This window comes from Mercenaria mercenaria, chromosome 2, assembly GCF_021730395.1.
Source record: "Mercenaria mercenaria strain notata chromosome 2, MADL_Memer_1, whole genome shotgun sequence".
Lineage (NCBI taxonomy): Eukaryota > Metazoa > Mollusca > Bivalvia > Venerida > Veneridae > Mercenaria > Mercenaria mercenaria.
In genome coordinates, this window is record NC_069362.1 from 107,640,476 (window position 1) to 107,656,575 (window position 16,100).

Consider the following 16,100-nt stretch of genomic DNA (forward strand, 5'->3'; position numbering starts at 1 on the left):
AGCAAACAGATTTATACAAGATTTGATAGAATATACAGATCGTGAAAATCAGGAGGGGCTTATCGTATTTCTAGATCAAACCAAAGCTTTTGATGGATGCGAATGGCAGTGGATCGACATGTGCGTTAAAAAAATTGGTTTTGGTTTGAAATTTCGGAACTGGATAACGACACTACTTAAAGTCTCAAAATCAGCAATTATTACAAACGGTTTTCTGTCTGGGTTCTTCCCTATTTCAAGGTCTATAAAGCAGGGCTGTCCGTGCGCCCCAATTTTATATATTATTCAAGCAGAGCCAATGGCATGCTGCATAAGACAAAATGAAAATATTCAAGGCATAGCGCTACCGTCAACAGATCTTACATCATCGGCGAAAATAAATCAGTTTGTGGATGATACACAATTTTTTGCTAAAAATGAAACGTCGCTGAAATACATATTCAAAGATTTGACATAATACGAAAAAGCATCCGGTGCTAAACTCAATAAAGATAGAAAATTTGGACTATTTATTGGCAAACTAAAAGGAAAAACGCCGTCTTTCAAGGAAATCATCAATGATGCAATACGGCGGGCTAAAATAAATAAAATAAAAAGCTCTTTACAAGTCTGGAAATCCAGAAATCTGACCGTACAGGGTAAATCTTTATTGACAAAAACGCATGTTTTTTCTGTATTAAATTTTGAAATTGAAAGTAGAGGTATTCCGGAAAAATATGAAAAAGAACTTGAAGATTTGATTTCTGACTTTTTATGGAACGGAAAAAAGTCGCTTGTTGCTAAACTGACGTTGAAAAAAGGGAAATGGCAAGGGGGAATAAATTTATATAATATTTCAGATATACGAGAATCACTTAACATTAAAATGATTTATAAAATCATACACTCAAAGTTAGATAACTGGAACTCAACTGGTAAATATTATTTACAGTCGTTAGATAACATCTATTCACAGACATTCTTTCTTTGCAGATGTTCATACTTAAATAATATCGATTATTGTATATGTTATGTATTGTTTTGAGGGCCTCATGGAAGATTGATGTTGTTCGTCAAATGAGTTTTCCTCGTTAAATAAAGGCTTTATTATTATTATTATTATTATTATTATTATTATGAAAGAAGAGTGTCTTCTTATTATGCACTGGCAATAAAGCACTGGAGTAAACTACTTCAAAAAATAAAACCAGTGACGGTAGAAGATATTTTAGATACTTCCTTATTTAATAATAGAGATATACTTTTTCATATGAATCCTTTTCTCATTAAATCATTTTTAGAAAGCGGTATTACAAGTATTAGACATATATGGGATCTGGGGAAAAAGAAATTTATATCAAGTAATCAGATTTTTCAAAAGCTAAAGAGAAGGGCAAATTGGATATCTGAATGGTCAGTTGTAAGAAGTAGTATTCCAGCAGAGTATTTATCTATTTTAAAGTCAAATGAAGACTCAAAAACAGTAAATAAACCCTTTTTTAAGTTTAAAAATCTTGAACTTTTGACAAATGGATGTAAATTGGTACATCACTCGAACTTGCATGTACGTGATATAATGAAACAGTTAGTATACTGTAATAATAAATCACCATTAAAAGTTGAATTGAAATGGGAACAAAATTTAAGTCTTTCCTCTCCAAGTTGGGACAAAATTTGGATGAACATTTACAAATCATATTGTCCTTCGAGCACGAAATATTTTCAATGGAGATTTGTTCACAATGTTATTTTCACGGAACACAAATTATTCTTAATGAACACATCTAACGGGTTATGCAACATATGTAAAGCGAAAATGGAAACATTAAAACATCTTTTTTGGGAATGCTGTGATATTAAACGATTATGGATTTTTGTAAACGAAATATTCCATTTAATTCTGCCCGAGGAGCACATTACTCTTGATTATTCCAAGATAGTACTAGGTATAAGGACAACTTATTCGAAAAACTCTAACGTTTTAAATACTTTCGTTTTTGAAACGAAATTTGTTATCTGGAAGCACAAAAACGGATTAAAATTTTCAAATGTAAAGCATGGAAGTGCAGTGATGGAAAGAAAAATCATATCAAATGTAAAAGATTTATTTAAATTTCAAACTTTAAACAAAGAAGATATAAAAGTTCTCAACAGAATCAAGTTGATATGATTAAAGGGGTACAACTCAAACAGCTTGACGAGTGCGTGCTATGTTGATCTTACATTCTTTCGGGTATATATACACATGTATCTAACTTGTAAGATCCGTATTTTTATGTTGATCTTGCATTCTTTCGAGTATATATATATTTGTATGATCGGTACTTTAAAACGCAACAGGTCAATATACTTTTTTAAAACTGTCCTAAACACAGAGATCTTGTTTCGAACTTGTTTGAACTCTATGTTAGGGAAAGTTTGTTTGTTTTAGTGTTTTTCAAAAACAATACACAATATAATGCTAGATCTATCCATTTGACGTGTACTAAGACATTTCATTGTAATCTATATATGATTTATGATGCATTGCTGAACGTAAACCCCTTCATATTTTGTATGTCATGTTATGTTACCTGTTGTTGAAAATAAAAAAAAAAATAAAAATATCTGGGAAAGTCTGTGTTATAATTTTAAGCATTGGGAAAATGTTTTGGAACAATCTTTATACTGTACAATGTGTGACGTAAATGTGTGTGACGTCACGCGGCACCAAAGTGGTAACTTGTAAGTACTGCTATGTTTGGGTTTGTTTTTTGTTATTTTGAAACGTTAAATATATAGAATATTGTGGCATTTTTTGTATTTGCTCCATGCAGAAAACGAAAACGGTCAAAATAGAAATAAAAATTTACGAGGTAGGCAAGAAAAAACATGGATCTTCACTGTTTATATTTGTGGCAACAAAAGTAGTCACGATATCCGACGCAGAAAAGTAAAGGGTTGTTTCAAAAGTTTAGAATGGAACTTGTTGCGTTTTCCAGGGCCGTAGCTACACTGAGGCATATGGAAACCGGTGCCTCTCTGTTTTCTGCCAAGATTAAAGAGAAAAAGATACGAACTGTGGAGGCAATTGATATTGAAATTAACTAATAATAAGAAGTTGGGGCACTCTAATTTCGTATTGTTTTCTGTTTACAAGTAGGTTGATACGGTACCAATCTAAACCCTTTACCTTTGTCCCTTCTCTCCCAGAGCCTATCCACACATAACTTACTTTAGCAGCGCTGTTATTATAGCAGCTAGTGTTCCGAACTGAAATTCCAGTCCAAAACTAGCTGTTATTTCCAATGTCTGAAAAAAGCGAACAGCATGGATCCTGACCAGATTGCGCGGATGCGCAGGCTGGTCTGGATCCATGCTGGTCGCAAAGCCACTAGTATGTTGGTTTTCTCATGGCGCGGCTCATATATATATTCATTCCAGAGTCGGTCAAAGTCTCTCAAGAGTTAAAGTAAAATTTGTACTCTGTAATAATGGCAGCTAAGACTACTTTCAAAGTTTTACAGGGATTTCAATGAAACTTTATTATACATGCTGACATTTATGTCGCAGGTAGATGTAAGATATTGTTTTACGTTTCTTGTCGACTATGTGGCATTTAAAACAAAACTTAAAAAAAAAAAAAAAAAAAAAATCTTCCTGCATCTAACAATTTTAGCTCCTGGGTGAAATTACACTGGTGAAAAGAATCATTTATTTTATGCTAACTAATGAAATACTGTCTTCTATCAGTTAAATATTTTCATATTTCATCACTCACACTGTGAAAATATGAAATCTATATTTTCACACTGTGAGAGATATAGCTCCACCCCCTCATTACATTTTGTATTAATTTTAAATTATTTGCTTAAAACAGGATGAAAATTGTAGTCGCACTTTGTTCTTTATAGTTTATTTCCCGATTCAAATTATTTTACTTAAAGATAATTTCATAACGTTATGCAGCAAAGAATAAAATAAAATGGAACTTTATGTTGTATGCGTCTTTATAACGTCACAGCACGTCTGACGTCATGTCTGTTTACGCGCGTCTGTTTCCCGCTCTGAGATTAAAAATAGTTGCAAAATGCAAATCTCAACGTAATTGATCATAAAATAAAAAGAAAATTTGTTTGTTTTCGTGAATATGGAATATATCTCACCTCGAAGTGAGAAAAGTTTCACATTTTCACTCGCGCTACGCGCTCGTGAAAATATTTGAAATTTTCTCACTTCTCAGTGAGATATATTCCATATTCACACAAAACAAACAAATATTCTCTATATATTGGGAAATAGCGATTCGGTTAGAGGACTTATTAGTAAAAATATTGAAACAGATGCAAGCATAATCAAGTTTTGTATATTTGAAAATAAAACAAATATTCACTGTTTTCAGAGGAATCAACAGCTGGAATTAAAATGGAAATATGTCTGCTTGAACCGGACACACCGTGATTCCTGGTGACGACGCCATTATGACTTGGCTTTTGTTGCTTGTTTTACTACAGGCTATTATGTCGCAAGTAGCAGACGCATGTAAGTCATTTGTTTAATTTTCGTTTTAGTAAATGATCTTGATGATACGAGTGTGTGTTGTCCTTGATAAATTTGCATAAACATTGAGCTAAGTTTTCTCTTTAATTTCAAAATAAATTCTACTTATCTAGTCGGATGGATTATCGCCATACTGCAACAACTGTATGTCATATGGCGACTTTCCAGCCTTGCATGGTGAAGGAAAACCCCAGGTGTCCCTCCGACATAGGCTGGCACCTGGGTAGAACAACTGACATTCCGCAAGCCAGCTGGATCGTTTCTTCACTCTAAATAATTCTACACCGAGATTGATTGATGCATTACTTGTCCGATTCCATTCTGCAAAAGTCGTTCAGTTTTGTTATATAAAATTGCACGCGTCACCAAACTTTATCTTTGACATTGATTTTGAACGCAACATTAAGTCTTTTTTGAAAAAAGATCTAGGACTGAAAAGGTAGCATCATACTCTGTACGCATGCATTTTCATTGTTAGACATGTATTCAAGGTTAACGGTACACGCTACAAGATTCAAGTAATATCTTTTGAATAAGGAAAAGAAGCTGGACTAAAATCAAACTAAATCTGTGACATTTTGATTAAAGCAAAGAGCATTAATCAAAAAACCAATTTAGTCACTGTAACATACATGTGCTCAGTAAAGATGTCTTCTGCGTTAGTCACACAGTAAAATGATTTGAAACGGAATGTAGATCAAATTTGTGGATACGTCAAATAATAATGCAAATTTAGATAATATTCATTCTGGGTTTTGATATTTTATAGACTGGAATGTATATGTAGAATAGTAAGAACAAAAGATTAAAATCCTACCGGAAACATTGAGAAAAAAAAGTTCTTAATTTTGTTGTTTTACTAGATCTACCGACTATTTTAGGTAATTCAATTAGAATTTAATAATCAGTATTGTTTCATTAGATGACTTGTAACATATTTTCGTAACTTCCTATTCCTAAACAATAGGACTTTGACTGCTGTTTTGTTCAGTACAGTTACCGCTATATCAACGTGCTAAATTGGCAATTCTAACACGATCCGATTCATTTTCCTATTAAACAAAGAAGGAAGAAAGCAATGAATTATCATACAACAAATCACTGTTCTGACGTCACATTTATTACGTCACGGCGTCAAGCGGCATAGCGGCGCGCTGGAAAAGAAACCGATTGAAAACGGGCAAATATTTAATGCATGTCATCAAGGATGTACTTTAAAATCCTTTATAACGTGTTAGAATCGAAATAATATATCTCATTTAGTGATTTGCTCTTGAATAAATCACTGCTTGTCGTTCAGATGCGTATTATTATATCACTCGGGCTACGCCCTCGTGATATAATTCCTTCGCATCTGAACTCCAAGCAGTGATTTATTCAACGACAAATCACTGGATGAGATATATTATTTCTTAAATATACCATTGGTGTTTTTATTGAGCCTAAGAAAATGTAGAGAATATTTGTACAAATGGAGTCATGTCCTTAAATTACCTTTTCAGGCTTAGATATAGCTGTTAAGGATTCATGTGGTGACTTATTCAGCATGGAAGTGATAGAAGATGCCTGTGTGAGATATAATGGAGGGTATTTAGGTTCCTGTACACTTGAGTTCACCAATAGCGATACACGACAGCAACAAATCTGCATCAAACCAGAAACTTTGCAACTAAGCTGTAGTACTGAAGTGAAGTATTACAAGAACTTTGCAAGCGATTTCTTTGGTGTCGAGGTTTGAATTTATCATCCCTTTGCTTCCTTGATGTTGATGTGTCGGTGTGTCGTCGGCGTGTCGAGCTAAGATACCAGAATGACAAAATAAGCACGCCGACACGACGAATAGAAGACCACAGGCTACTCTCTTTTGATATCAATGTTATCAGGTCGAGGTTGGTATGGGCTGGAAGGGGTGAGGTTCACCTTGCCTCATCCCCTTCAGTCCATATCTGCCGAGCTTGATAACACTAATGTCAAAAGACTATGGAAACGTATATGGTACACACGGATGATGTGTCTATGTAGGAGTATTTATGTCGACGTAGTGTGAAATAACACGGTATGTCGTGATTTATTAAGATGTATTGTCTACATAATTAATATAGCTTTACCAATAAATTTTATCCGACATATCTACATAAAGTGATCTTTTCGACTTAAGTTGTTTCGACTGTGCCATGATTTGTACCTTCAATGACTGAACTTATTAAAGTGTAATTTATCTTTTGATTAATATAAATGTATGCTTAAGGTAATAGAAATTGAAAAGATTTTTTGAGGCAAAATTGTATGTCACCCCTCTACCTCCCTCTGTATATATTGGTGCACTGACTTTAATATGGACAGGGATCATCTACAGATCAAGACTTTAGTCAAATCCAAACGTCGTCGGACCGACGGCCTGACCAACGGACGCGCCCGACGGAGGTTGCTTTTTCGTCGGACAGCAGTAACCAACTAAAAATTGGAGAACCTGCTTTGAAAAAATGTTCAAAAAGTTGTCAAATTTGCATGTGTTTTAGTTCCGTTATACTTTACTTTCACTGATCAATTTAATAATTTTTACTAATCTAGATGTAACAGTACTTAATTAGGCAATGCGTGTCATATTCGTTCGCATTCTGGAATTTATTCCTTTACGTATAGTGGTATATTTCTGCCACGAGATGGCTCACAATCTGGAATTATAGACGGAAGTTCAGACCACCGGATTGTTCCCGTATTTTTACGATAATTAATGACAATCATTATCCATAGGCCATAATAAATGCAGTTACAAGTTGCCCACGTTTCTTTTTTTCTCGAATTTCATAATATCTGTGTCCGGTGGAAGTTGGTCGGGATATCCAGCTGACACAGTTGTCGACTGAGTTAATATTGTCTACTCTGACGATGTTGTCTACTCTGACGATGTTGTCTGTTATGATAATGTTGTCGTCTGTGATAATGTTGCCGACTGTGATAATGTTGTCGTCTTTCATATTGTTGTCGACTGTTAGACATTTGCGAATTAAGACGAAGTGGACTGTGGACACCTAGGACGATCGATATTTTAAAGGGGACATCTCAACATTTAAGTATTATGTGCAGACGACAATACATGCCCATAAATAATGATTAGGTATGTCATATTATCCTCTGCCGAAGGCGAAGGCACATTGTTTTGGTTTTGTCCGTCCGGATGTTTGTCCGTCCGCGCGTCCGTCCGAAAGTGAAAATGCTTATGATTCAAAAAGTGTTAATGCTAGAATTACTAAACCTAAAATATTTATAAAAAGCACGTGACCTTTGCTCAGTCATAGAATTCGCCCCCATGACCCTGTAAAAATAGATTTTCCATTTGATTTGTTTGTAAAAAGAAAATGAAAACGTATTTCGGCTAAGTATTCCAGCTAGAATAACCAAACCTCACATAATTATTAATTACACATGACCTTTGCTCACGCTTAAAATCATCCGACTTGGCCCAGTAAAAGAAGATTTTCCCAAAATAGAAAATGCTTATGATTCCAAAAGTATTTCAGCTAGAATCATCAAGCCTTACGTAATTATTAACATGACCTTTGCTCACACATTGTATTATACCTTTTTACCTGGAGTTTTTCCCCTTGATTTGGAAAATAAATGAAAATGCTTTTAATTCAGTAAGTAGTTTGGCTAGAATCACTAAATCTCACATAATCATTTATTGGTACATGATCTTTGCTCACATATAGAATTACTCCCCTTTACTCTGTAAAAGTAGAGTATTTCCCCTTGATTTGGAAAAAAAGTTATTTCTTATGGTATCTAAGTAACCTATTGAAGGATCTTCATGAAACTCTCCACAAATACAGATCACTATAGGGCAATGGTGCACACGCAGTTTTGTCAGGATGTCATTATTAACCAGAGTTATTGTCCTTTAATTATTTTACAATCCATAAATTCCAACATAGCAAAGTAACTTATAAACGGATCTTAATGACATTTAACACAAATATATATCATTGTACGGTGGTGAAGCAAACGTATCTTTTATCAGAATCGTTTCAGTAACTACAGAGTTAGAGCATAAAATATTTCCATTAAACAAAGTTATCCATTGATAGATCTTCATGAAACTTGTAGATCACTACCTAGATTTTCGTTACATTTCAGCCATACATTTGATAAAGGCATTATTCTGACCCGGTTTCATAAGTTCCAGTAGAAAATATTGAGTCTACAGTATTAACAATGTTCTATTTTCTATAATACAGCCTCGTGATCCCGTTTCTAATCACAGAAAATCAAATTTCAAACTATATCTAGACTTTATAAAGTCAAATATTCTTACCAGGTTTTATAAAGATCGAAAATAAATCATGGCCTCTAGTCTGTAAATGATGTTTTCTATAACTTCACCTAATGGCCTATAGATAATCTAGTTTCAAACTTGATGTAGATTTTATTAAGACACATATTTTGACCAGGTCGAGATATAGATCCTGTAGAAAAATTGGATATATAGAGTTTTAACAACTTTTTATCTACGATCTGGCCTAGTCACAAAGTGACCCGGTGTCAAACTCGAAATATTCTACACAACATTCTGACCAAGTTTCATTGCGATTGAACTAGAATTGCAACCTATAGAATGTAAACAGTATATTGTGAACGACGACGGATGAAGACGGACAACGAACACATAGCTCACTTTGTGCCCAGTTTCGCTAAAATCTTGGGTGCACAACTCTTAATGTTGAGTACATTCCTACACAATTTCTTGACGGTCGTTCAATACTTTTTACAAATTTTCTCTGACGGACAGACGGACGGACGAACAGACGAAGCCAAATCTACATGTTGGCATAATAAGCCAGGCATTTCGCTGTTAACGCAGTTTTCCTACCACACGTAAAATAATAAAGTAATGTTGAAATGGTCCCCGTGAAAATCGACCGTCATAGGTGTTCACCTCTACTTTGTCTTAATTCGCGGATGTCTATTATAATGTTGTCTCTAATTCGAATGCTTTACAGAGAAAGTTTACTTGTGGACAAATATCTTACGACGAATGGTGTGACGATTCTTCGAGTGTTTTTATAAAGTTAAGATCTTCGGGCGGAAGTGATAAAGTAACACTGAAAGTTTATTTAGAAACAGGTGAGTGATATTGACTTTGACTATTCTAGATTGAAAATATGAACAATTGTTACATATAGGTTATGTGATAGCATAAAATTAACATGTTTATATATGTCAACAGTAATAAGAATCAGCTTTTTAATACTACACTCTTAAAACATGTATATTTTAACATTGCATAAAGTAAGAATAATGAAATGATTAAAAGCTGTTATCATCAATTGCGTAGGACAGTTTTCTATGGTCATTTGTTTCCTCTTTGGAAATTTGTCATATGTTTTCGCGATCTCAAACATACGAAAATTACTTTTAAGGCTAAATTGACCCTTTTTGAAACTATTTACTGTTGTTTATTATTCTTTATAATATCTAGTACAATTTAAATGTAGAGTAAAATCTGATTCAGGCTAAATGCCTTTTATTGTTGATGTATTTTTGTGTTGTATTGTATGTCCATATCATTCTGTGATATGTAGTTTGTACAGCGCTTTTGAACGTTTATTTTATGGATGAAAAGAGCGCTATAAAAATCTGGTAAATAATAATAATAATAATAATAATAATAATAATATTGATTGTGAAAATGATAATAATAATATTATAATAATAATGATAATATAGTAACAGAATGAAACTGTTTCGGGATAAATCCCTGAATATTACTATAATTGAGACTTCTGATATTTCAGGCTCGATCTCCGTCGCAATATTGGTGGCGATATGTGTTTCCTCAGCAGTTGTACTATGTTTTGTAATAAGCTGCGTAACCATGGTATGTTGTAAGCGTCACAACCGGAATGTGCGCGTTTCAGCAGGTTAATATACATGTATATATCATTTCAATATTTGTTCTCCGCTGCACAGTTAGATTTACTAATAGAAAAACAGCAATTTACGCCCGCCAGTATGTCTGTCTTTCCCTCTATGTCTTATAAGATTGTTGGAAAGGCTCTCTTCATGTTCACAATGCCCGTTCCATAGCTCATATGACCTATACAGGATTTTGATGACATCGATTGATGTGGGAATGCTGACACACTTTTGTTATGCGTATTGCCAACAGCTATTTTCTATAATATATCTAACTCAGCTACTAAGCTGAAATGTGACTATGTTCGAATTATGATAAAAAAGATAGTGTTTCTCAATTAATTTCAAGTACGATTAAAACACGAGGAATATCTCCTGTTCACTGTATAATATCTCCACATTCTTTTGATTCGACATTGCAGCTGAACTGTTATTTAGAATTGGTATTCTGCTATTGTGATGCATAACATGGTGTTCAGTTGGGACATGTCTGATTATAATGTATCTTGATTACCAAAGTTTTCAAAGTGTATTGAAGTCAAAGCCCTTATGGACTTCTGACATAAACATAACATATCATACAAAAACATGGCATATCAAACAAGATGTCATTATTGTGAACAGTGTACGAAAAGGATGAGAAATGTTATTAAGGTAGTGGACCCACAACCACAATTGGTAAACGATAAACTCCCTAAACAATATACACCCAAATAATGCCGAGCCGCCCAAGAAGAACAAGCAAACACTCAGTTATTACCAAGTTTGATTACGGGTCCATCACACCAAAACTAGCAAATTACTTAAAAGCAGACATTATCAGACGATTATCCTTACATGTAGCTTACTTTTGTCGTTATATTAACACAAACAGACAAATCATTGCACTGTAATTTAATTCATTTAGCCTTACTAGCTATTGAAATGTTGTGAAGAGCCTTATATACATGATAATATCTTTGTATATATACATGTAGAAGTCATATAATTAAAATCTAAACTGACGGATTGTCCTTCTGAATCTGTACTGCAATAGCTCGAAAAGTATGTAGGGTATTTTAATGAGCCTTGGTAAAGTGGCATATGATTTTAAAGAATACTCGCCGCATTACTCACTAAAATTGTCCTAAAACGGCGCCTTTTGGAGGTACATTATATATCCTTCTGTTTGAACGTAAATTGTGATCACTGTGGGGACTCTGTCGCCTGTGGTTAGGACCACAGACTTCGAATAATTTGTATCTTATCTCTGTGGGTTCGAGTGCCTCTTGGATCATCGTGTAAAGGAGTCATTCAACAGGCTTGCAGAATGATAGTGGCTCTACCACGCTCTCTCTTTTTTTTGCCCAAAGTAATTCCCGTACTGGCACCTGGAGGTTTCCTGGACTTGAATCTGGGGTCTTCCTGGATTTATACATGAGGTTTTCCTGGTCTGGCACTGGCTCCTAGTACTGACTGGTAGCTGAGGTCTTCCTCCACTATTAAAATATGTAAACTCTCTTGTGACCTGAACTATGACGGTGTAACTTCACTAAAGGAAATCACTGTGACTACGTTTGCACCACTATACATATATATACTAAGTAGTAAACTAAACGTTATAATACTTGCTTCATTCTGTGTATTTTTTACTTATTTCTGTTGTATTGCAGGTCCAAGAAATGTAACAATGCATACTTCGGCTGGATACTATCGGACGGGATTGTCTGGGAACCAGCAAGCCGTTGTAGGTGGTTACCAGTCATATCCTACAGGTATCCACGCTCCACCGGAAACAAGGCTTCGGCAAACACCCCGTGGTCATGAGAGTATACCGTTGCAGCCTGTCTCCCATATAAACACCTCGCCGCGACAATTTGACAATCAGAAGCAGTCCCCTGTTACCTTTCATACCGCTTCGGGACAGTCAGGAAATCAGTCAAATGTTTTAGTCGCTAGAACAAGTACTAGACACCAGTCTAACACGAAAACACCAATGTTTATCAATCCACGACAATTTGGCAACCAGTCAAGCCATCAAGCCGGAAGTCAGTTACATCCCATGCAGGCCACAAGTCAAGTTCATACCTCTCCGCGGCAATTAGGCAACCAGTTTATCCAGCAAGCCAAAAGTCAGTTACATCCCATGCAGGCCACAGGTCAAGTCCATACCTCTCCACGGCAATTAGGCAGCCAGTCAAGCCATCAAGTCGGTAATCAAATACATTCAAGACAGGCCGCCAGTCAAGCGCGTACCTCTACACGTCATTCACAAGCCCCCTCACCAGTACCAGGTGCCCGGATGAACAGTCAAACTATGGGTTACCAATCTCTTACACCAGGCACCTCAGATTACCAGCCACAGATGTCACCTTCAGGTACATTAGTTACAATTCACTTGCATGGATTTACTGTTCCATCTAAGAATTTATAGGTCGTTGCTTGTAGGTCAGGATTTAATTAAGTAAAAAATTAAGGAAGACAGTGTTTGGTCAACATTTCGAGATTCAAAAGGCTGCTTGACACAAATACATTATCATATAAGTTTCAGGGCTAAAAGGTCAAAGGCCAAAAATATACGGCCTTTCATACAAAGTCAATAAGTGCAATTGCATTAGGTAGGACGATATAAAACTTTCATGTTGACAAGCATTATGTTGTATTCACATTAGAATTAGTTTTTTCTTCGAAACTTCAAAGAACGACATCACGACTTAATTTACAAAAAAAAAGAAACTTTCATTTTCGTGTACAATAAAAATATGACTTATGAATGAAAATCTTACCAATACTTGGAATGAATTTGCAATAATCGATAAATGAGGGACGAATGTAAAGTCGTTTGACAGCCAGTATTTTTTTGTAAGAGCAGACGATGAATATTTTTCGTTTTCATTCTTTTTTAATACGAGTAGATCCAAATTTTGCTTCATTTGATATGAATCATTTCTACAACTCGATGTTATATCGGCAAAAAATTCTTTTGAATTGAAGTTACATTAAATTTCAGGTCGCCAGTTCAACAAAACATTTTGAGCTTTATTCCTTACTTTCATCTTTTCAAAAACATTTTAAAAATCCACTCATGTCTGGTATCGTACTCGTCGGTTCTGAATCACGGCGCTCTGTCCATTGGCTTGCTATACCGGTGATCCTTTCCGCTTTTCTGCGTTATGGTTGGTAGTTATGCGTTCTGCACGTGTCATAAGTTCAAAGCCTTGAGAGAATGGGTTATTAATTTGTACATCTTGGTGATATTTTGGTATTTTTCAAACATTTGTCACATTTATACAGTTCAAACTTTTTTTTAACAGACCTCCCTCATCAACCAAATCAAATGCTTTTCTAAAATCAATTATGATGAATTTATATCTAAACCACAGACCTTGTACATATACATAAAAAATGTGTGGCACGAAAATTAATACTTGATCTGTATGCGTAGACAGGCTTTTGACCGTCGGACTACAGACATACCCTGTGGTTACCATCATTTTTATTTATGAAATAAATAACTTATTGAAAGCTGTCATTACGTATACTTATGAAAAGTGAGAAGTGTGCGTGGCGTTAACGTAACGTTATTAGCTTACTATTCAAGACAAGTTGCGGATTCGAACTCGCTGAAAGTAATATTTTATCTGAAGGGTGTAAAATGGTATGAATATTGTATGGCTGATGTAAGCACGACCGCTTTCTCAAATTAAATGTTGAAATAAAAAATATCTACTTTTCTTTTACATATTTTTATTATGTTTGTGTATTTGTGTAATTTGAAACATAAAACGTGTAGTGAAAGAGTGAAACATTTTTTTCAAATCTGTAAAAAAAGACGGAAATTAAGAGCTGTCTTGCTTAAAAAACGCAACGTTTCACAACACAATAAGTCACAGCTCAACACTGGCGCGGTGACGTGTGAGTGCTGTGACGTGTTGGTACGTCTGAGAAATATGAAGGTGTTTTCTTTTATTGCAGGTGCACCCCCGTCGTACGAGGCTGCCATGAGTTCCACCTATGATGAAAGAATGAAAGAGTACAAGTTGGAATGGGATAGCAAACGATGATAAAAACAGTTTTCTGCTCTCAGATTAAATCAAAATACCAAAACTCCTTAATTTGACTTTATGTGAAAATATCATTTTAGCAGATTAATTTATTTTTATTTCTAATGTGAAATAGCATTTATTAAACTTTTAACCAGACTTTGAAGTCACTTAAAATACAGCTTTGTCAAATTTAGTCATTTCCTGAACCTCATCAAATCGTACACTCTTATAGTGCAAAATTTTAGACGTGTATGCGATATCGGAATTCTCCAGATTTTATGCTCACAGATTAGATTAAGATATTGAACATCTTAATTTGACCTTATATGAAAATATCAGTTTGCGAATTTGTAATGGTGATTTATTTGTGTTATCTAAAATGTGAAATTGTATTTATAAAACTTTTTAACAAACACTGAGAACATACAAAATCCGAATAAATTGTTTGAAATACTGTACTTTATTGCTCATTCTAACATGGCTCAATTTAATTGCCAATTAAACAGAGGAGAAAGTCAAGCTCTGTGTATTCTGCGTATCTGAACCCTGGTTCATGATAAATAAAACGACAAAGCACTCGAAGACCTTGATAATGTGATAATCAAAAGCATAACATTATTTAAAACTGTGGTATCTTGCATACGGCAACTGAAATATCCCCGCATATAAGAAACAACATGTGTTTATAATGAAACTCGCAATTTAAGCTTTTTTGTTTCTTTTGAAAATTAGAAACATTATTTAAAATAATATAAATTGAAGCAATACCTTTTACAAAAGCAGTCGTTAAAAAGATGGGTAATTTAAACACTTTAACCTTTAGCCTGCTGGCGGCAAGTGATTCGTCCTTTGCGACCAGTGCAGACTAAGATCAGCCTGCACGGAAGGCTGCACATCCGTGCAGGCTGATCTTGGTGTTGCACTATTAGTTACACTGCTGAGCCTGATATGGATTTTCGAGACAGCGTATATCCCGTATCCTGTCACCAACAAGCAGTGTAACGATTTTATCTTGCCGACTACCCTTTAAGTACATGCTATAATCAACACATTTTGTAAATTATCAAAGCTACTTACTGCGCAGACTGGAATCCTACAATCATTTGTTTGGTCATCACGTTTTCTTTATAGTTGATTTACACCAGCCATAAAATGCACAATGGCCTGTGTTTTGATTAAATCACAAAACACAAAAGCTCATTTACACAGGTTATGAACTGGTTTAGATCAGAAACACTAGTGACTAAAAAACTTCTTGTTCCATCCCTTCGAAAGTTTCCGCATTCCACGATGTCATAAATGTCTTGATACTTCAGCTTTCATCCCGTTTCCTGTTAAATCATTTATCTTGCACGTAGATTTAATGATCCTACAACAAACAGCTGAGTAACAAATATGTCAGTTCCTTTATTGCACGATGATTTAACTGTTTAACTTCCAAAACAAGATTTCAACTTCCGTGTATCCCATACAGAGTTATTCCGCTTTTACGGCTAACTTTTGGCAAACTTCAAGAAGAATGAAATCTGCAAGAAAACACTAAATTTACTCTCGGAAACGATACTATCGCTGGAGCTAATAAATAATCTGACTTGATTCAATTACGCCAGAAGTTTGGCAGCCATTTTGTTTTAATCAAAA

The 16,100-nt window shown here is 34.8% G+C and overlaps 1 protein-coding gene across 2 annotated transcripts; it reads left to right on the plus strand.

The window, feature by feature from the left end:
- Nucleotides 1-2,651: 2,651 nt before the first annotated feature.
- On the plus strand, nt 2,652-14,917 carry LOC123564852 (uncharacterized). 2 transcript variants are annotated; one of them, XM_053537477.1, is made up of 7 exons: nt 2,652-2,703; nt 4,361-4,500; nt 6,021-6,205; nt 9,519-9,642; nt 10,314-10,439; nt 12,087-12,791; nt 14,389-14,917. In XM_053537477.1, the coding sequence occupies exons 2-7, from the start codon at nt 4,440-4,442 to the stop codon at nt 14,475-14,477; spliced, it is 1,290 nt and encodes a 429-aa protein (XP_053393452.1). In that variant the 5' UTR covers nt 2,652-2,703; nt 4,361-4,439; the 3' UTR covers nt 14,478-14,917. The 2 variants fall into 2 exon arrangements, with proteins under 2 accessions (XP_053393452.1, XP_053393451.1); XM_053537476.1 differs by having other exon boundaries at nt 2,654-2,703; nt 6,021-6,250.
- Nucleotides 14,918-16,100: the final 1,183 nt, after the last annotated feature.